The sequence below is a fragment of the Rhodnius prolixus genome, unplaced genomic scaffold, assembly GCF_049639745.1.
Source record: "Rhodnius prolixus isolate KJV_2025 unplaced genomic scaffold, Rpr scaffold_7, whole genome shotgun sequence".
Classification (NCBI taxonomy): domain Eukaryota; kingdom Metazoa; phylum Arthropoda; class Insecta; order Hemiptera; family Reduviidae; genus Rhodnius; species Rhodnius prolixus.
Window position 1 is genome coordinate 8088036 of NW_027411582.1, and position 23172 is coordinate 8111207.

At 34.5% G+C, this 23172-nt stretch overlaps 1 protein-coding gene across 1 annotated transcript in view; it reads right to left on the reverse strand.

Annotated features, from left to right (window-relative positions):
• Positions 1-11112, reverse strand: part of LOC141446872 (dopamine receptor 1-like) — a 306607-nt gene extending 295495 nt beyond the window's left edge. The window contains exon 1 of the mRNA XM_074113788.1: positions 10729-11112. Coding sequence (XP_073969889.1) covers positions 10729-10752 — 24 coding nt within the window. The 5' untranslated portion in view covers positions 10753-11112. The remainder of the gene's footprint in view (positions 1-10728) is intronic.
• Positions 11113-23172: the final 12060 nt, after the last annotated feature.

Sequence of the window (23172 nt, forward strand, 5' to 3'; positions counted from 1 at the left end):
AATTTTAGCTTAATCAAAAATATATTTGTACATTTATTTTTTATGTATTTGGTTTCTATTTATGTTAATATAAGTACAGTGGTACCTCGGTTCTCGACCACAATTCGTTTGGTCGAGAACCGAAATAATATGTCAGTTTATTTTGTTTCTAAGCCCCAGAAATATTAGGCCGTTTTACTGGCCTAATTTTTATATATTATGTAAAAAACATGTATCTAAACAGGAAATAAGATCTAAAAGTGTAAATATAAAAACTAACTCGGCTTATCTCGGGTGTTCGAGTTCTCCAAATGTTTGTTCGGATTTCAGGACAATATTTCTGGGTCGAATAGTGATTTGTTCGAAAGTCAAGTCGCTCGAAAACCGAGGTACCACTGTAAATCAATAACTGTACATGAAATAAATAACGAAAAAAAAAAAAATATAAAAGTCATTTCATTGCAACCCAATTTCATATCAAACATACTCTGGGTTTGACGAATACTCGTATATTCGCCATCGCTTAATTTGTAAGCTGCACGTAGGGGAAACATTTTCCATCAAGGTTGAAACAGTTAACTGGTTAATTGGTCTAGTACAGGGGTGTCAAACTGGAGGTAATTTCTTGTTTGTATGCACTAAAACTTCTGAATTGTGTCAATTTTTGTCTGTTTGTCAAGCAAAACATTGGGGTGACACATGAACGGAAGCCTACTCCGAGCAAACAAAAGTCAAAAATTTCTGCTAACCGTTTAATTTTGAACTGTGTACACTAAATTAATTAAAAATAAAAATAATTTACAAAATGAAACTGTAAGAGTTTATTCATTCATACAGAATTAACGTAGTTTACAGAAATGGCGATTTAAAATGTTGCAGAATGTTTTATTATATTTTTATTAATTATTTTTTTATGTATTTAGTAATTTACAAACTGTATACACGTAATACAATTAGTAAATATGAGATATGAGGAACTGGTGCGGGAAGAGCAGGAGGAGAGAGGAGATATAGGAGAATTATGATTTAGGTCTTCAGCCTACAAGGAAGTCGCGGTGCCACTGGCGATTCAGTTGGCGAGGAGTATTAGGGATGTCAGAGTAGGCGAGAGACAGTACAAGAGGATTAGAGCTATTCGAGAGAGTAGTATGGAATTTTTGGTATTTAGTCTTGGCGAGTTGGTCTATGAAGGGAATGTTGAGGTCGTAGTGAAGAGTGAGGTTAGTCACCGTAGAAAGGAGCGTCAGCTATCTGTCGACAGGAGTTTTGACTGAAATGTCCTGCACTGTCCGTATGTTTGTAGGTTTGGCTGAACCCCACAGCTCTAGTCCTGTATGTACACATAGGTTAGAGGATAGTATTGTATATTAAGCGTTGTGAAGATCAGGTTGTTTGAATCTGTGGTAGCAGCTACAGCTTTTTACTCTTCGGAACTTTGGGCCCTTGGTTATTTGGAATCATTGGAAAGGTTGCAAATGTGTTTTTTCAAACAACTGTATCATTTACCATTCAATACACCGAACCATTTCATTCGTACTGAAACAGGGTGTAAAGATATACGGGTTACAGTATTAGAGAGAACATTGAATCTATGGCTACAAGTTCTTCGTATGTCTCCAAATGAACCTTTAAAAAAATGCTTTGATGTTATGGTAAATTATCTAACAACCATCAACCTGCTATCGCACTCAAAAAACCATTGGTTCGTGCATCTCAACAACACACTTGGGACAATAGGGCTCCCGGCTATATATAATTTCAATAGTGTCGAGGTTTTGCTTCATTTCAAAGCAGACATTATTGAAAGGTGGACAAATCATCTGAGAAGTCAAGATGTTAATCGTATACTGAACTCCAAATACAATCCGTTTTTTAGACAATTAACAGCGTTTGGAGAAGGTGAACGTAACATCACGGAAAGAATGCCGATTAAACAGCAAAGAGTCTTATGCCAGTTGAGATTGTCCAATATTAATCTAATAAGGATATTTCTAAATGGAGAAAGGGTTTCCATCAATGCAAGCACAATATGTGATCTCTGCAATACAAAAGAGCCTTTAACATTGGTACATTTTTTGCTGAAATGTCCAATCTACAGGTCATACAGGAAGGAATTCCTTGCTCAGTATATAGATCGCAGCGGCAATGAAGAGGACTCACTCGCGAGATTACTAAATATAATCGATGGGAATCAGTTGAAGAATATGTTTAAATTTGTTGAGTGTGCTATTAAAATGAGAAATTTTATTTTGGACTTGTATGAGACTTGATTGATGGTTTTGAGTGCTAATTGTGTTTGTTTTTGTTTTTTGTTTACTTTGAAATGTTGGGCCAGACCCCCTGTATCATGTAGCTTACATAAAATACAGTATGTTTCTATTCTATTCTATTCTATTCTATTAAGCGTTGTGAGTTCTATGGGCAATTTAGAGCGTCGTCCAAGTAGTCTGTAAAGCAGTTTCGCACGTTTTGTCGTTGCTTGTCATTTAAGTCTAGAGTGTGGGTTCCACGTGAGTCGCTTTTCTATGTAGAGCCCAAGGTAGCGCACCAGATCTGTGTACAAGGAAGAGGATTGCTGTTGAAGAGGACAGATGGACAGGAGCCCCGCCGGAGAGTAAACGTGATGGCATTTCTGTGGGTTCAACTGTTTTATTTAAGTTCGGAGAAATTCAGTTGTTTTCATTTTTGTAAGAAAATAATTTTCAAATGATAATTTAAAGAAAAAAAAAAAGATTTCAAATTGATGCAAAAAAAAAAGAGAGAAAGAGAAAGCTCCTTGAATTTTCATTCAAGTGATTCTGTATCGTGATCTTTCTAGGGTAGGAAATGTGTTTAAAATTCTGGCACCATGCCAAACTAACAAATTGGGGCCATTTATTTTGAGCATGTTATCAATTATCTTACCGGAACTAGATGTAAACGTCTGAAACTAAACGAGTTTTTTGTTTTTTAAAAAAATTAAGTACCCGCACAATCAATGGACAATCGGAAACAATCTGAGAGAAGTCTAAGAGTCTTAAATCTCCCAAAATTGGACCAAAAACAAACAAAAAAATCTATTTTTTGGGGCATTTCCTTTTTTTTAATATTTTGTGAAATATTCACGCACATCCGCACATACAAACACGTGCGTTACAAATCATTTCCGCTAAGACTACTTTTTTTCTGTCTCACGAGATCTCAAGGCAAATATTTTCAAAATTCTTCAAAATTTGGCTTGATCGCATTTCTTTCTATGCCAATGGAAAATAATTTTTAAAAAAATTAAAAATAACATCATTTTTACGAAATTAAATCTATTAAGGTACATAATTTTTTTTTTTTTTTTTTTTTTTTAATATCCTTTTAATGAAGTTTACACCTGTACCTACAGGGTACTACAATAAGTAAATGCGATAAGTGTATATACAGGGTGAACCAGTAAGTATTGTCAATAGGCCTACTGCGTGTAGTACCTCTAAAGTGGAGTTCAATGACGTATTGGCCAAGTTCATATTTTCCTCTGTTCTTCAGTGACGTCACTTTAAAGTTTTTTTCTAAAATCATTACTTTTTTTCAATAAAAATGTTATAACTCAGAACGTTTTAGAAAGACAGATAAATTTCCTAAAAATTGACACTATTTTGAAGCATAAATTATTCTCCAAACTGCCTTAATCTTCCACCGGAACCTAGGAAAATAAAAGTAATCGAAATTTTTGAAGAAAACTCATTAGGCCCTTACGTGATCATTATCAGGACCTAGGTGCTGGCACAGTTTATAAAAGTTTCCTTGTCTAATGGGCTTTCAAACGGTATATCATTTTCCAGGATTCCTTTTATCTTCGTATGAGAAATTGCGTTTGTTTTGCAAGAAAACGTGTTCACGAGCATACAGCAGTGATATTGTATTGTGTTGTTTAATTCATTAAACTCTTGTGGATGAAGCTGTAGTCAATTTTTGAAGTAGATTGTCTTAAAATAAGGTAGTCTAAGGTTACTTATTGCACATTAAAAAAAAAAAAAATTAAAAATAAAAAAAATAATAATAATAATAATAAAAATCTAAACTGAAATATTTGACAAAATGTTTGATTTTGAAACTAAGCAAATTAGCCTTCGATTATAAAAATAGTACTTGTTTAAAATATTTTCTAACATTTTGTCAAATATTTCAGTTTAGATTTTTTTTTTTATTTTTCTTTTTTGTTTTATGTGCAATAAGTAACCTTAGACTACCTTATTTTAAGACAATCTACTTCAAAAATTGACTACAGCTCCATCCACAAGAGTTTAATGAATTAAACAACACAATACAATATCACTGCTGTAAGCTCGAGAACACGTTTTTTTGCAAAACAAACGCAATTTCTCATACGAAGATAAAAGGAATCCTGGAAAATGATATACCGTTTGAAAGCCCATTAAACAAGAAAACTTTTGTAAAAAGTGCCAGCACCTAGGTCTGAAAATGATCACATAAGAGCCTAATGAGTTTTCTTAAAAATTTCGATTACTTTTATTTTCCTAGGTTCCGGTGGAAGATTAAGGCAGTTTGGAGAATAATTTATGCTTCAAAATGGTGTCAATTTTTAGGACATTTATCTGTCTTTCTAACCATGTCATCAGAATCGAATTCGGACTAAAACTTTCTGAGTAATAACATTTTTATTGGAAAAAAGTAAAGATTTTAGAAAAAAAACTTTAAAGTGACGTCACTGAAGAACAGAGGAAAATATGAACTTGGCCAATACGTCATTGAACTCCAATTTAGATGTACTACACGCAGTAGGCCTATTGACAATACTTACTGGTTCACTCTGTATAGATAGCGTGGCAGACGTGAATGACGGTCATCCAGTGATGGCCGCCATTAGTCACCCAGAGTTGGTCACGGGGCCAACGGCGCCTCAGCCGTCTTTGAGGATTGGAGGGTAGCGTAGTTGAAAACAAGTTTGCAGCTGAAGGGTTGGGATGAAGTGAGAGTTTCTGGTGAAAATTTTTATATCGGATTTTGGCAAGTTCGGAGATGAGTGGAATTTGGAGATCTGTATGTATTGTGTGGTTGCTAACAAAGAATGGAGCGTCTACTATGCGGCAGAGTATTTTGGATTGGAGTGTTTACAGTCTATTGATGTTTGATTTTTTTAGCTGTTCCGTAAAGTTCGAGTCCGTAAGGTCCATATTGGTGTGAGCAGAGAGCTGTATAGAGTCGTCGTTTGTTCTGTAGTGAGAGTTTTGAGCGTTTGTCGAGTAGACTGGCTAGAAGTTTGTATCGTTTGTTTAGTTCGGTACGTTTAAGTCTCGTACAGGGGTTCCAGGTAAGTCTCTTGTCTAGGTACATTCCAAGGTACCGCACATGGTCGGCTTGTGGGATAGAATAAGTACATAAATTTAAATTTGAAATTTAAAGTTAAGTTAAAAAAACCAAAAAAAAACCTCTAATTTATCATAATTTATAATAATATTTTGATCTTGAAAAATTTACGGTTTCATTTATTAAAACGTTTCAGTTAATTATGAACCCAGCATCCACGGAGATTTTAATTAAGGACATGAATAATGACCTGTGTTACGGTCTGGAGTGATTATGGAATGCTTAAATAAATTTTATGGCCAGCTCTGTGTTGTTAATTCTCAAATTAGAACTCATTTTTATAATTATTATTTTTATTTTTTTTTAATTCAAGGCGCGTCCACATCTGAGAGCTCATTGAAGCCCAGAGCTTTTTTCCAGTAAAACTACTAGCCTCCGAACTCTAACTTGAAATAAGTAGTTCTATACATTTTATTAGGAAATTTGATTAAGTCCCCTTTGAGCTTTAGGCTTTCATTTCAGAATAATATTTGAACTTATAACTCAATAAATATTTTTATAAATAAGGATTAAATATTTGTTCAAAATTTTAAATTTATAGAAAATTGGGGAACCCCTACATCTTTCTTGCGCGTATTTTTTTTTTTTTGGTTTTAGCGACATTTTCCGGAAATGGTTACTTTAAAGCTTAAAAGGAAAAAGTACAATATTAAATCCAACTAATATTTAGTACAAATTTTCCGGAAAAGTTATTAATTATAAGAAGGTTATATAAGTGGTTACACCAGTTTATTTATTTTAATATTTTTGTAATTTGGAATCATTATTAATAATTCGTCTTTACCTAGAAATAGTTGTGGAAAGCGGTAACACGTTTGTTTTTCAACAAGTTAGAACATGCATGAATATGATGACCTCAATTACGTATGTTGTTTGTTGGCTGCAATTAAGTAATGATTTATGTTTACGTTAATTTTAGTGAGTGGACAACTCCTCCCCCTCACAATGTAGATTTAGAACTCTTACGTTTACACAAATACTGGTCAGAACTCACTGGTATTTATTTTAAATAAAAGTGCAAAATATAAATGTAAAAAAGCCAGATATTTGAGAGATTTGGAAAAATGTGAATTTACACTTGTATATTCCAACTATTTTCTTGAAAAGCCGGAAGCACATGCGATTGGTGACAATTTTTCAATATGGAGTTTTTACAGTAAATTTCCGTTTTAAGGTTTTCTTACTTCCAGCACTGCTGAACTATAGAGCAGTTTTTTTTTAATAAAATATTTGAAATTAGAGACCTATATAACAAACTATTTCAGGTGGGGGAGCCCCACAATTTGGAAGCCATATTGTAGGTACGGCCAGAAATCTAATTGTTTTAAAAAAAGCCACGGAAATGGAGTGGAGGGATAAAAATGTACTAAATTAGTCAAAATCTATCTTTAAAATCATAAAAAAAGAAGCTATTTAGAGGTCAACTAAATTTCAATCTTCTCATAGAATCTATAAATTTAAACGTAATTTGTACAGATTTGGAAGACATCGCACAAGACAGATAGATTTTTAGATTCGTCAACATTTTAGAGGGGGAAAAAAAAACAATATAACAATATGTTTAATCAAGAAATATGAATCAATTACTTACAGTATGCTAGTACAAAGAACAAAAAGCACAAAATTCTGCACATACCTGGAACAAACAAAAAAAATTGAATATTTAGTCGACAATAAAACGGATGGAGAAATGAAGGCAAGTTCCTGTTACCAAAACACCAAATCAACAAATCTAATCTGCAAACTGTAATTGCAGTAAATTTCAGTTTCACTTAATATTTAATATGGAATATTGGTCGTAAAGCTTTAGTAATAATTAGCAATTATTATATCGTGAAGCTTTAGAAAACAATTAAAAAAATCTGGAATAATCTCCGCTAAAATAATAAAAACTTAATAAATTAAAATAATATTAAGTCGTAAAACACGACAAGAATCTACTAAAAAGTAATTCTAACAACGATTCTCCTAAAATGGCTCTTAGAATTTTCAGAAAACCACTTAATATCATTACATATTTCATAGATTCAGAACTTTTTCTTTTGCCATCCTTTTTGAAGGAAAATTAATTTTAGTATTTGGGGAGAGGTTTTTATTAGGCTTCCCTGTAAGGTTATATTTGAGTATAATGTACGGTGTAAACGAACTGCATAATGTTAGAATAGAAATAGAAAAGTCTAAATGATTGACCCTTTCTATCCAAAATACGAGGGTCGTTTGAAAAGTCCGTGCTAAGTCAGAGAGATAGCACTACTGGCGCGTATCGAGGTTATGTTTAGTTAGTAGCATCTCTTGGAAGAACACACACCAAGTTTCAGCCAGATCGGTCTATTTCTTTGTGTTTGGCATTCGTTTGAATCGAGGAAGTCGAGTGATTTTCTCACGTTTGACCAAAAACGAAATCGTGTGAAGTGTTGCAAGGACGGTTTGCAGCTGTTCCAGAAGAATGCGCAGGACTTTAAGCGTCGTTTCGTCACTGTGGATGAAACATGGATACATCACTACACTCCTGAGACCAAAGAACAATCTAAACAATGGGTTACCAAGGGGGAATCTGCGCCAAAAAAGGCGAAGACCGTTCCTTCGGCCGGAAAGTTCATGGCGACTGTCTTTTGGGATTCGCAAGTAATAATCCTCATCGACTATCTGGAAAAGGGTAAAACTATTACAGGTGCATATTATTCATCGTTATTGGACCGTTTGATAACCGAGCTGCAAGAAAAACGCCCACGATTGGCCCACAAAAAAGTCCTTTTCCATCACGACAACGCACCAGCTCACACCTCAGCAGTTGTGGTCGCAAAATTTAATGGAAATAGGGTTCCAACTCGTTTCACATCCCCCCTATTCTCCAGACTTGGCTCCCTCGGACTACTATTTGTTCCCCAATATGAAGAAATGGCTGGCGGGAAAAAGATTTTATTCAAACGAGGAGGTGATTGAAGAAACGAATGGCTATTTTTCAGACTTGGACAAATCCTATTATTCGGAAGGGATCAACAAACTAGAGCAGCGTTGGACGAAGTGTATAAGCCTAAAAGGAGACTATGTTGAAAAATAAAAAAGGTTTACCCCAAAAAATTAAGTAGTTTTTATTTTTACACGGACTTTTCAAACGACCCTCGTATGTGCCTACGTAAATTCAGTCGAATTGAACAGCCAAGGGAGTTATTAATTATTGAAAACAAACAAACTTCGGATTTATTGATTAACAGGTGTCAGGTGATTGGTTTGTTACAACATAAAAATGTATAACAAAAATACAAACAAATCAATGAATCGTAAAAAAAGTCAATAACGTTTTTTTTTGTTTTCCTTTCTATTTTCACGGAATTTTCCAAACTCCAAGTAAACAATCAACAACTAACTTTTTCCACAATTTCCATTACTTTTTCTTGATTTTATGAATCAATTTACGTACTATTGAAGAATAGTAAAGGAAAATGTTATTTCCAACCAATTAAAGTAATATCCTGCTTAGTAGTTACGTGAAAATTCTTATCTATATAAATGAATTTTAGATGAAAAACTGTATGCAGAGTTTCCCCCTTGCAGTCCCAAGAAGTAACTATCCATTTTTGAATGCAGTATATATACAATTGCACTTAATCCCATTTATGGCCACAAGATAAAAAGAGGAAAATTGGAAAAATCTTTAACTACTCCTAAAATGTACTGAAAGGCTGTTAAGTCATAATCAAAAAACAGAAAAAGGAAAATTTTTCAATAAAAGGCAAGAAGTAAAGATGAAATAGAGAAATGAAATTTTCTTTCAAGAAAAAGAAATACCGGAAGAAAGAGAGACTTTTCCTTTCTACAGAAAATCTCATTATAAATTTTCATTTAGTTTTACTAAATGAAGAAAATATTTCCAAATTTCTTAAAATGGAGTTTTCCACAGAAAAATATCGATTTTGAGCTTCTCCAGAGTGCCAATAAAAGTTGGTCTGTAAGAGTGTTGGTTAGTATAACTCAATCAAAACAAAATAGATGGCAGATAGTTTCAAATTTTATCAGTAATATTTTTTTTTGGGGGGGGGAAATAATAACCAACTGGAATTGTCTATTTACAAAGTGGTTTTACTGTATTTGCAGCGATCTTTTACCAAAAATCATTCCAACGATATTACTTTAAAATTTGTAAAACAAAAACTGCATAGGTACTATATTAAATTTGTTTGAATACAGTTACTTTAAATCATAATGAATTTTCTAGAATTCTAACTTTGACCCCAAAACTATCCGTTTTAAGGTGTTTCTGTGTGAATAAAATTTCTCAAAAACTTAAAAAAACACACACACACTTTACGCACAGATTTTAAGTCCAAACATTGGATTGAACTTAGCAAATCCACAACCGGAAGTATTATACTTCTTACACAAAACATTTTTTTTTTTTTTTCCCCCAATTTTCTGAGATTTCCTTAAAAATGGCGTCCAAGATTTTCTCTGAACATTATGTTTACATTACACATGCGTAGACTTATAATAATTTATGGGGCAATTTCTCTAAGTATTTGTTTAATGGCATTAAACAAAATGAGGTGAGTTTCCCTCTAGTTAGTATCATTTTTGGAGTAAGGTAGGGTTTAATAGAATTCGGTTAAGAGTTAAATAATTTTGTTTTAACGGATTTACTGTTTCACCATTTAAATGGACAGTTTGAGTAATAGTTAAGTTATACTATGAACGCAATACATAAGTGTTATGAAGGCATAGTAGAACTCATGGATTTCGACCAAATTTTTGGCACACACATTTTTTTTAAATGACGAAAATAGAATTAACGCAAAAAAAACGACCCCAAACGTGGAATTATTTTGGGGGGGGGGAAATGCCATTTTTGGCATGAAGAGCATATTTTTGTTCTACAGCAATTGGTTTGTTCTTATGATTGGTTACACCTTTACCGTTTATTTTACTTTATTTGTTTTCGATTTTAAGTCGATCTTTACTCTGAACCGGTCACATATAAATTTAAATTTTTTTTAAAAAATTGTTAATTAATTAATGAGGCCAAAAAAAATATTTAAAATAGTAATAATGATAATAAAAAATTAGTTTATTTTTAATAACGATTTTATTATGTTCTTTGTTCCTTTCCTATCAATTCTGTTGGCAACGGAAGTACGCATTATTTTTGGAATAAATTTCAATTTAAAATAACAATAACTTTTAAGAGAAATTAGGTACAAAAAAAAATTGAATTTAATTGAAAAATTAAAAGTGAAAATTTTGGAAGCGAAGCGAGAGGGGGAAAAATAGAAACTTCTACTCAAATTTCTAAGAATTTTTCAAAAATAAAATAAATCAAAATTCATCGAAAGGATTTTTAGTTTTGTTTTCAGATTCAATTTATTTTATTTTCAAAAAATTTTCTTTTAATTATCTGACCTGATATAATTCCGTTGTATCCATTGCCCCGATGAGCGTAGGAAATTTGGGAAATTTTTAATTTCCTAGCCGCTACAGTCCATCCGGATGTAGTTATACATCTGGTTTTTCAATGTATATAATGTATGATTCTTTTTTAAACGAGATCAAAATCACACGAAACTTGATTAATAAAAATAATAATATTAAACAAAACCATAAAAATTTTAAAGCATTGCTGATTTTAAAAATTAATTTTAATTAAAAAAAAAAAAATAGCGAACAAAAATAAATATATCTAAAGAAAATTACGAAAAATTAAAAAAAAAAAAAGAAAAAGACGGTAATTTGAATTTTCCAGATATATATTTTTTCAAATATAAGGGAAAGAGCTGTTCTCTGTGACGTCTAGACCGAGACTAGGGGCAGCAAAACATCCACCACCCACGGCCGCCTCCACGCCCCCTGTTTCAAATCTCTCTCTCTCTGTGTGTATATATATACTATATATATATATGTACACTAACCACCCCCACTATAGTTTGTTGTGATGTGAAGGCGGCAACAAGCGAATAGCAGTAACTAATACAAAATACACACACGAAAACTTCTCTCTCACTCACTCGTTCTCTCTCCATCTCATGAGGAGGGAAATTTCGAGACTATATATAGAAAACCAGGTGAACGATTTAGGTTTGGAAAAATTTGGTGAATGCGGGCGCGGGAAAAATAAACGGCCCTATCTTTTTATTTTTATTCTCCTCTTTCTTCGCCCTAAAGTTATTGTTTGCTTTGTATAACTATTATGATCCTTTATTTTTCTTTCTTAGATTTTTTTTTTCCTGTTCTTTATCTTCCGGCCTGTGTCCGGGGGGGGGGTGGCACCGGCGGGGAGGCCGGATGTCATCCCATTTTTCGTGTTTCTCATTCTTTACACATTTTTTAAGCTTTACACTGTTGTAAAATGATCTTGTTTTGTTTATTTTTTCTAACAGTTTTTTTTGGCTACATCCTTAGGGAAAACTTATTTATTTTCACAGAATGAACTATTTTCAGACACATGTTTTTCTCTGTTTTCTAATTATCACACGATTCCTAACTGAATTGTTTAAACAGTGCTCTTGCCGGTATTCGTACTAGCCAATAGTTACTTTTTAAATTAAATATCTGTATTTAATATGTAATTTATCCCGTCCATCTTTATTAAACACTAATTTTTCTTTTAATTGCAATAATTACTTATAATAACTGCACAATAATTACACACTTAACGAACCATGGAAATATGTTAGACAGATAGATTTATTTATTGCTTTATAAGTAATACACTTTACAAGAAAGAGTTGTATGTACTTGCGATGTGGCCATTAAATTACTCGTATAGGTGGAAAGGAGGTCTCAGAAGTGGTGGTAGGCCACTACTGGACAGAGACCGGCGAAGGAGTTCATTAGGGGCTGATTACCAAAGCTGACTGCAGAATTAATCCATCAAGGCCGTGTGGGGTTAGTTATAAGGATAATTGTAGGCCTATTAATTGGGCCACTGTAGTAAAAGTAATCGCTTATTTTTTCAGGCGGGGCTTAACGTCCAACTACCAATTAGGTGTTGTGGACGGAGGCGACTAGTAAACATACTTTACGTACTGTAAATTACTTTTATTAACCATTAAATAAAATCCAAGGCCTAAGACCGGGAATTGAACCCAGTACCACAATACATATTAGCTTTGCAGGTCTCGCCTCTAACCGCTCGGCTACCGGTGCGCCAACTGGGCCACTGCAGGCTCAGAAAGCACCGCATGGGCCTGGCAGATGATAGCCTTTGTAGGTTCTGTCAGGAGGAGCAGGAGGAAGCGGCAATGCACGTGTTGTGTCAGTGCGAGGGGCTGGTATGGCTAAGGATGTTTTACTTCTCGGGAAGGTGAAAACCAAGGCCTGGTGAGCTTTACCCAGGATCTGCTCTCCAGAATTAAGAGTCTGATTAAAAGGACGGGTCTGGAGTGAGAGGTCTAAAACTGGGGAGCCACAATAGATCCAAAGGGGTCGCAGTGGCGTAGGCCTTGAGGCCGCCCAATTAGAATCTTATCTTGTGTATTATGAATACAATAATGTTAAACTCTAAGTAATCTAAATAAATAATGAAATCAAGGAACCAAGGAAAATGCAAAATTTCAACACAATTAATAATGTTTAAAAAATAAATAAATAATACAGGATAAATTTAGAGACCTCTACAATTTTAAATTCCCCCCCCCCCGCAATTAAATACATCGAACAGTAACAATCAAGGTGAAAAAATACTCATACTGTGACCGACTATTTCCGTAGTGTGATGAGCAGAATGCATTTTTACGAGGCTGAAAACGGATAGTTTCATTCAAAATTCGTTTTCAAAAATTATGCAATACAATAAACGGAAGGACAATCGTAATATATAATACACAATATTAATACGCTCAATAAACGCACTTATTTCTCACACAAAACTGAAGAGGTAAATTTAAAATAATGGAGCAAATTAATTAATTAAGCTGTTAATTTCTGAATGAAGACTAAGTGTAGTTGAGTTTTGCAAAGATATAAATTTAGTAGAACTTCTGAAGAAGAATTATACAATTATGTACAAAACAGACATAAATCAAAGTTGATTTAATGCTAAACATGGTGTCAAGAACAGATAACTGTCGTCATTATACTATTATAAGTTCAGATATAGAGCATTAAATCTAGTGATAGGACAAGTAAGCGGCATGGGTTCATCTTGCCGAAGAGATGAGTTTGTGGTAGACCACCAAAGGAGAAGCCGCCACCATGTGGTACAGAAACGTTCTTCTCTAGTTAAGAGTAATTATTTTTTAAGATGGGTTATTTTAAATTTTAGGGTGGCCCAAAATTTAAAACATAAATACTTCCGTTAGATGCAATCACAAGAACGGAAGTAAAGCTACAAAAGTTCCTGAATTTCCTTTTAATTTTTTGGCACAAACTAAATATGGGTATTTATTTAGAACCGTTTTAAGGACATATTTAATTTCTTCAACCATTTTGTAACAGGGAAGATCTGCAATCTATTTTAAAATCTTATCTTCAGGAATCTTAAAATCTTAATCTTCACGAAAAATACAAATTCAATTTTTTTAGTCTGTTTTTGGACAATATCAGCCAATCGATAATATCACTTTATTGAATCGATTTCTTTTAATCAGTTTCACTTGAAAGCGATAAGGATTGATTAATTATCTTTCATTTCCGCAAGCTTAGAGTACATAATTAGAGCTATAACTTTAATTGGTGGCATTTCCTCCGGAAAATGCTTCTTAAAACCGTTCTAAGGAAGAGCTAGAGTGTGCTTCTCCTCTACTAGGATTACTTAAGCATAATGTACGGCATGACTGGGAGCTCCCCCTTCCTTGCTCTGGACAAGGAGGTGGATGCTACCCTAGGTGGGATAAGAGTGGGCAGCTTGCCATCCCAACTCACTGTGGTTACGGACGAGCAAGAATTCAATGATAGTCGGGCGCTACTGACCCAATGAAGTAGATGCGCCCCAATAAAATTAAAAAAAAAAACAGGAACAATGTCTAAAGAGAGAAGGGAATAGCACAGTGGTTAGCATTCACTAGATGACAACGCAGAGATCCTGGGTTCGAATCCAGCTGCTGTCCCCTTAGCTTTTTCTCTTCCTAAGAGCTTTTCACATCTCACCTTATTTTTTCCCACTTAAAAATTAAGGTTTACAGAAAACGTTAATTTACAACGTAAATCGGAGTAAGAGAAAATCCCGTTAGGGTTTGGCCTAGATTTAACTTCCGCTCGAAAAAGGAAATAAAAATGTTTTGCTGACGAAAATAAAGAAGAAAAGGAAGTGATAAAAAAAAAAAAGCTTCCGCCTACATAGTGACCAAACAATCTAGTTAATTCTTCCCAATTAAGGAGGGGCCATCCAAAGAACAAAGATAGGAAATTGGTCTATCATTAAATAAATTGGATTATTTCCCTAAATTTGTTGAAAAGGGAAACAAACCCAAAAAAGCTCGGTAGGAAATGGAATTAAAAAAGGTTTAATATTTTTATTAAAGTAAAGGTAAAAGGTAGAATGAATATCGTAGAATTGTAAAAAAGTTACTTTAATTTGTAGTATCAATATGCTTAAAAGGGTTTAAACTTTCTTTTTGAACCCTTTCTCAAAACTAAGCACGGAAGTTGTTTTTTCGTTTTTTCTTTCGACTTTTTGTAGTACTTCCTGTTGGTATGTTGATTTATTATGATGATTTAATTGTCAATTTATATGTCCTTTTTTACGGTAGAAAGATTTCCAGCGATTGGGCGGTATTATCTACTTTCTCACAGCAAATACGAGGATCGTTTGAAAAGTCCGTGCAAAGTCAGAGAGATAGCACTACTGGCGCGTATCGAGGTTATGTTTAGTTAGTAGCATCTCTTGGAAGAACACACACCAAGTTTCAGCCAGATCAGTCTATTTCTTTGTGTTTGGCATTCGTTTGAATCTAAGAAGTCGAGTGATTTTCAAAAAATGGACGAAAAAGAATTTCGTGTGTTGATTTTAAGCGTCGTTTCGTCACTGTGGATGAAACATGGATACATCACTACACTCCTGAGACCAAAGAACAATCTGAACAATGGTTACCAAGGGGGAATCTGCGCCAAAAAAGGTGAAGACCGTTCCTTCGGCCGGAAAGTTCATGGCGACTGTCTTTTGGGATTCGCAAGGAATAATCCTCATCGACTATCTGGAAAAGGGTAAAACTATTACAGGTGCATATTATTCATCGTTATTGGACCGTTTGAAAACCGAGCTGCAAGAAAAACGCCCACGATTGGCCCACAAAAAAAGTCCTTTTCCATCACGACAACGCACCAGCTCACACCTCAGCAGTTGTGGTCGCAAAATTAATGGAAATAGGGTTCCAACTCGTTTCACATCCCCCCTATTCTCCAGACTTGGCTCCCTCGGACTACTATTTGTTCCCCAATATGAAGAAATGGCTGGCGGGAAAAAGATTTTATTCAAACGAGGAGGTGATTGCAGAAACGAATGGCTATTTTTCAGACTTGGACAAATCCTATTATTCGGAAGGCATCAACAAACTAGAGCAGCGTTGGACGAAGTGTATAAGCCTAAAAGGAGACTATGTTGAAATATAAAAAAGGTTTACCCCAAAAAATTAAGTAGTTTTTATTTTTGCACGGACTTTTCAAACGACCCTCGTACACGTTTTTTTGTAGATCCTGTGAGATAGGAAAAGTGTGTTTCACTAAAGTTGGCTGGTTGCGTGGGTAGCCCGTATAGTGATTTTTTTTTTTGGAAACGGGGAAAAACCTGATGATTCAAATAATACCTAATAATTAATGAAAGAAGATTAATATGAAAAATGGATCAACTCAATTGAGTTTAGCGATTGATGATGCAGCTCGCGAAGTACTAATTAATTAAGTGTTCCCAGCTACAGTCTTAAAGATGAGAGAGGGGGTGACGGTAAGTGGAATCCCATTTCTCTTATTCTAGACTCTGGACAAGGTGTCCAAACCAATTCCTTAATAATAACATAATATAACATGGCGCAGTCGGATTCGGAACTGTTATGAAAAAATTATTAATAGTGCCGGTTAATTATAATATTAATAATTAATAAATAATAATAATAATTAATAGTGCCGGTTAATTATAATTCAAAAGAATAAAAATAATTTTGTTAAACAATAAGAAGGAAGAAGATGGCTATGAGCTGTTTTGTACCACCGGCTCCACTAAGTTTAGAGCAGGGGTGAGCAACCTTTTTAATCAATGGGCCAATTTAAATTTAAATTTTTTTTTGGGCGGGCCGCACATAGATTAACTCTTATTAATAATTTACGAAACGTCCGTATTGCATGTTTGAACAAGTCACCGACAAGTGTGTATCTCGTCACAAAAAAATCGCGCAGACGCTGCGCGTTCGTATTGCATGTTTAAAAACGTGGTCGACAAGTAACTCGCCATAAAAAAATATTTCGGTTTAGTATGTACTACCATTTTATTATAATTAATTTTATAACAATATATTGATGGGAGAAAGTCGATAAAATAAATTCAATTTTAGAAATGCTTGGCGGGCCGCGTGTTGCTCATCCCTGGTTTAGAGGGAAACCTATTGGAAAATTGGAAGAGGTTTCGAAGTGATTTAGAAATTTTGCTAAAAGCAGCGGGATTCACAGAGACTAAAACAACAGTTGGACGTGCTACGGCCATACTACTCAACTTGATTGGTGAAAAGGGTAAGGAACTTTATAATACTTTCCAATTTGAATAGGGCAAGTCTGAAATCTTTGAAGAAGTACTTAAGAAATTTGAAGAATATGTAAGCCCTCAGAAGAACCTTAGAAGTCTCTAGTTTTCGAGTTAATAAACAGAGTTGATTGTGTGCACACCTTTGCCCGTCTCAGTGAATACCCCAATTCCTTAATAATAACATAATATAACAGTCCTAACTATTCTTCAATTTGTTCGAAAGCATTTTTTAAAACTTCTTAAGCGATAAGCTCTTTAAAATAATTTAAGAAATTTTATATTCAGAGATAGTAGAGTCTAACTTTTGCGATTACCTTCCATTTCAACTAAGGAAGCAATGCGGGATATAATATATCCCATATTTCCTGTAATGTTTGAACACGGCAGGACAAAATTCCTGAAACAGTGGGAAGGCTAGGGAATATTGCAGCCAACTATACTAAATTCAATATTAAGGCAGGAATTTCTAAGTTAATGATAATGAAATTCCTCTGGTATTTTCCCTTTTTGCTTTTCAAACACTGACTACAAGTAATTATACCAAATTAGCGAAACAATGAAAATAGTAATTATACAGGGCGCAGAGAATTCAGCCGGGAATATATTAGTTGAATGTCTAGTAGAAATGCGGGAGAATGTTCATTTTCATTTCAAGTATGATTTATCAAAATAGTTGCAGCTCCATATGGACTGAAGTCTGAATGCTGAAGCAAGGGCATCTTCTAGCTCCTCGAACTTCTATAGGTAGCCTGAATAGTTAAACAGGTGGTCCGTGTTGGAGAAGGGTATACCCTTATTAAAGCTGAAAAGTAATTTTTTGGTACCAAGAAAGTGAAAAATCCCAAAACAACCAAGTCCCCTTTCTCCTTCCTTAAAGACTTCACCCTAGATGAGCCTGACCTGGCCCCATGTGACTTTTATCTGTTCCCTAAAGTCAAATCTGCATTAAAAGGAACACGAGATTTCAGTCCGTTGAAGCTGTGAAAGAAAAAGCGGCACGCGTCATGCAGGAGCTGACAGAAAAAGACTTCCAGTACTGTTTCGAACAATGGTAAATTCACATGGAGCGTTGTAGAGATAGGGGAGGGGTATATATTGAAGGTGATAATAACTAAATATGTATAAATTTAAAATAAGATGTTTTACAGCAATAGTCTCGTTATTTAATAGCCACATCTCGTAATCCACCTAATATTTACTGGAAGAAAAACCAAGGAAAACTAAATGACGCACTGGATTTTCTTCAAAGTTTAAAAATCAACGACAGGAAAAACCCACACAAAAAGAAAACTAAAAAAAACCCTTTGGCATAAGGGTGGGGAGATGCTCACAGAAATGGTCTGCAGGTAGGGATTTGTTTGGATTGGTGCCAAATTACAAAAGCTGAAGACTTGTACAGTTCTAAAAGTTGAACCTAAGTTGGGTTCATCTGGGAAAAAGCTACAATGAAAAGCTCCCCAATATAGGATATGCTGGCCAAAAAAACCCAGTGATAAAGAGTGAGTGCCCTCATCTGTGGCTGTCTTCACATCTTAAATGTTAATTCAGCTGTGTCATTTCTCATTCAAACAACAATAATTCCGTTTTTTTTGTATCCAATTATTTTAAATGATTTTATAAAATTATTACATTTACATTTTCTGTTATTCATTCCTTTATAATGGAAATAAATTTAAATAAAAGAAAAATCACGGTTTTTCTTCATTAAGCTTTGAAATTTTTACTTTAGAATTCTTAAAATTTTAGCTACACATATACACGGAGAAGAGATCGAAACTTCGGGAGGTGAGTCAGCAGCTCAAATGCAACAAAAAGTATTCTATTTACTTTGGCCCAATTCTCAATATTGTCCAAGATATTTAACATTTCCGTCGATATTAGCGTTTTTCACCATAAAAACGGCCATAACTTTTCTATCCTTTATCCTACAACAAATCTGCTTATTCCAAACGAAAGAGTATTAAATTTCCTATAAATTTGCTCAGTACAGAGCCTCAAAACGTTTCTCATAAACTATGAAATTTTCATTTTAATGTTTACAAAAATTCGCTCAATAAATGCACAACTTTTTCTATAATTTTGGGCGACTCCTTGATTCATTAATCATTGAAAAAAGTACAGTTGAAAATTTTAAAGTAAAAATTTTATTGTTAATAAAAAAAACGTTTTAAGGCTCTGGGTTAAGCAGAATTATAGGAAATTTAATGCTCTTTCGTTTGGAATATACAGATTTGTTGTAGGATAAAGGATAGAAAAGTTACGGCCGTTTTTATGGTGAAAAACGCGAGTATGGCCGGAAAAGTTAAAAATGCAAATATCTTGGACACTATTCCACTAGGCCAAAGGGTGTAGAATATTTTTTTGTTGCATTTTGAGCTGCAAGAATTACCTCCCGAAGTTTCGACCTCTCTTCCGTGTGCACCCTTGTATACATACAAGATAAAATGCATAAGATCCTTCTGGGAAAACGGGCCTGTGTATATGTATAAAGAAAAATAAAATGTACTAAGAGAGCTATTTAAAAGCAGGCCGGCTGAGATGGCCGGAACCCAAAAAGAATGCAGACTGGCAGATCAGGAAGTGGAAGAGGACGCTTATGATCTTAAGGATGATTTGAGAAATATGGGGGGAATGATGATGGAGGTGAGATGCGAATGATTGTGAAGAGTACAGGAAATTAGTTTAAAATAGTCATTTTTTGTTTATAATTTGAATTGAATTATAATTTAAATTCAATATAATATTGTTAAATTAGAAAAACTTATAAATTATTGAGAATTTTAAGAGCAAGTCGTGTAAGTATCCCGGTCAGATTATTTGGGCACAGCGGATCTCCAAAAACATGTTTTCCGGTGAGTTACAGAACATTTATAACACGATCAGAGAAGGAAGAGAGAATGAAATTCAAGAAAATACTCGCATTTCCCAGTTTTAAATATTAATCAATTATTTCCTAATAAAACAAGAAAACTTAAAAAGGAAAACTGTCAAATAAATGAAACAACACTGAGAAAAGTATACAAAATATTTGGAGAATATCAGCTGATCTGGGTTGAAAATCTGAGTAGCTGAAAGAGGCTGTAACCATGGTAACAACATATTCATGATAGTCCTTAGGGCTACAGTAGTGCTAGGACAAGGGCAGAATGATGTTTTAGTCAATGTGATGCTTTGGGAGTATGCAAGATGATACTAGCAGATTCCAAATCCCTGTACCAACTTATCTAAAATAGATATATAAATTGAAACTTTTTCAAATCAATTTTTTGCGCGAGAGAAAGAAAAGAAAATCTGCTGAAAACTGATTTTATCTCACCGAAATTTACATAAAATTTTCTTCAAATCCTGAATTTATACTAAAAATAAAACGGGTGAGAACACTGTTTAACATGGTGTAAGAGAGAGCAAATAGAGGCTTCAAAGGATTGGGATTGGCTTGAGAGTATGTCAGGCGCCCCTAAAGATCTTTGGAGATCTAAACTATATTACAAGTAGTAACCAAAGCTTGTGACAGCAAGGATGTTAAAGCGACAAGCTCTATTAATTAACTGCAGGCCCCCTCCCCAGCGGAGGGGAGCGTATCTTGCGAGGAACAGAAGATGGTCTCGGTATTCAGGTCTTAAAGGCAAGCTGCTCGAAATTCTCAAACCGTATAATAGAGAGAGAGGTGTGTAAACGAGGATTGTCACTGTGAGTAAGGCTAAGGATTAATGGAAACTGCCTTGTATTCTGGTCTTTAACCAAGAGTTAACCCATCAGTAAGCCTGGGTAGGCTCACTACGAACATCCTAATATACTTTTTGAGCTAATGAGATCAGAAGATGAGGTACGTATAATGGATTATAGGAAATGACATCTACTGGAGACAGCCAGCATATTACAGCCTCTTCCGGCAGTCCACAACCTCAACTTCCTCACCTTTCGGGATAGAGAATAGCAACGAGAAGTCTGTGAATCGCTTGGCCGGAAAAAAGTCATACGGAGATTTCACGGGAAAGCTACAAAAAGTTTGGATCATTTCAGACGTAAGAAGCAACTGGTTGGAGTTAGGATAAGCTGGATAATTGCTAATCGAAGAATGGATTAACTGGGGTGCTCCATGGTTCTGCAGTGAGTGAGCAGATTACATTATTTAAGCCATATTCTGAGTGTAACAGGTATCGCCCTATTATTTAGTATTTTTTTTTTGCAATCTTTTATTGGAATTTACCAATGGAACGGTTGTTGCAACAAGCAAATATGGTGAAAGAAAAAAGAAATAAAAGAAAATCATGAGTGGAGAAGGCACCCAGTGGTGCCACTCCAGTAACGTGCTTTGCTCTCACGATAAGAGAATATCACGAGGCCATCTTCTCTTCAATCTCCTTTAGAGCAGCGGTTCTCAACCTGTGGGTTGCGACCCCGGCGGGAGTCGAACGACCAAAACACAGGGGAAGCTAAAGTCATCGGAAAATACATATTTCCTGAGAAGCCGCGCTACCGTCTGCAGCAGCGCTATTCAGCTGGAACGCACGCCGTTATGCCCGTTAATGTTATTTATTGGAATCAGTAATAAATATTTCTCAATTAAATATTGTTTCTGATTAATCACTATGTTTAAATTATGTTTGATTTGTAGCAATGAGAATACATAATGCATAACATATCAGGTATTTTACATTCCGAATCATAACTGTAGCAAAATTACAGTTATGAAGTAGCTACCAAAATTATTTTTTGGCTTGGGGTCATCGCAATATGAGGAACTGTATTGCGGGGACAAGGCATTATTAAGGTTGAGAACCACTGTCTTAGAGGATTACCTCGGTAATGTGGAGGAAGATAGGTGTACTATGAGAGGGTTAGGATGAGCTGCTGTAGAGTGGAATGAAATTTGAGAAAACGAGTGTTATCAAGATCTGTAATGAAAGGGATTTAGTATTTATTTGTGTGTTTTTTTTTAATTTAAGTTAATTTTTTAAATTTAGTATTTAAAAAAAATAAAATTAAAAAGAACACAAATAAACTTTCAATGTTCAATTAAGTGCTACAACCTGATGTAAAGCCCAGATTGGAGTTAATCAAGATAAGTTATTGTTCTTTACTTAGCCTAGATAAACTGAGAACCCACAAATTTCTCAAAAGGTTCAATTGAGACCTCAGAGAGAGAGGACGAGAGAAAGAAAGTGACAAAGAGAGAAATACTATCAGCATCCACTTCTATTTAAATAATATTGGGCTTCAGACATCTGCAGAGCCAATAAATTCAATTTCAATTCCAGAAGAAGAAGAAGAAGAAGTTAGGAGCCGTCTTTCTTGGTTCCCACTTTGGTTTGACAGCATACATGGGGATTTAGATGGAAAGCGATTTTCTATATTGTGGAGAAGAATGAAAACAGACATTTATGTAAGTAGATGTATTGTAAGAGTGGGTTATTGTTAAAAGGAAACTACAACATTGGAATACAACAATACGGGCTATGTGCCTGAATACAATACAGTAACTCAACTGTTTCACTAACAATGCAACCACTAATACAACTTGATCCAAGGCTGCGGTTGGTGGAGAAGCGGAATGCGAATTTAAGTCAAAAAAAAAAAAATTGTGATAGTCTAAACATCAATGCGGATAAAAGGGAATATCCTGAACACAGACTGAAGAGAACTTCAGCGCCACTTTCCGCAGTAAGCGCAGATCCCCTTTGTTGACATCTATCCCCCTAAATCAAATCTACATAGTCTAAGACCCAAAGAAATAAATATATAATTTCACTTACAGACACCTATTCTACACTCTAGGTACCTCTAAGGTGTTTCTCCTGCAGAAAGGAATGTCTACAATATTTACGAGTGTTAAGAAAATGACAAGAAACTGAGAAAAAGAAAAAAAACTATGTGTAGATAATGATGTTTAGAAGGGGAACTCTGGTGAAACTTTTCAGAAAAGTGAAAAATATGTTTATTAAATTTGGTACTTCTTGTTGCGAGATTTTGGTCCATTAAGTTACAATCCCATGGTGGATATCAAAGTCCAAATATAAAGTTCGTACTTTTGGTGATTTTTCAATTTTTGAGCAAGTATTTACACATACACAAACACGCACGCACGCACACAACACATGAGAAAGATGGAAGGAAGTAAAAAAAAAAAACAAACTCGGAAGTGCTTCCCAAATATTTTATCAAAACCATTTCTA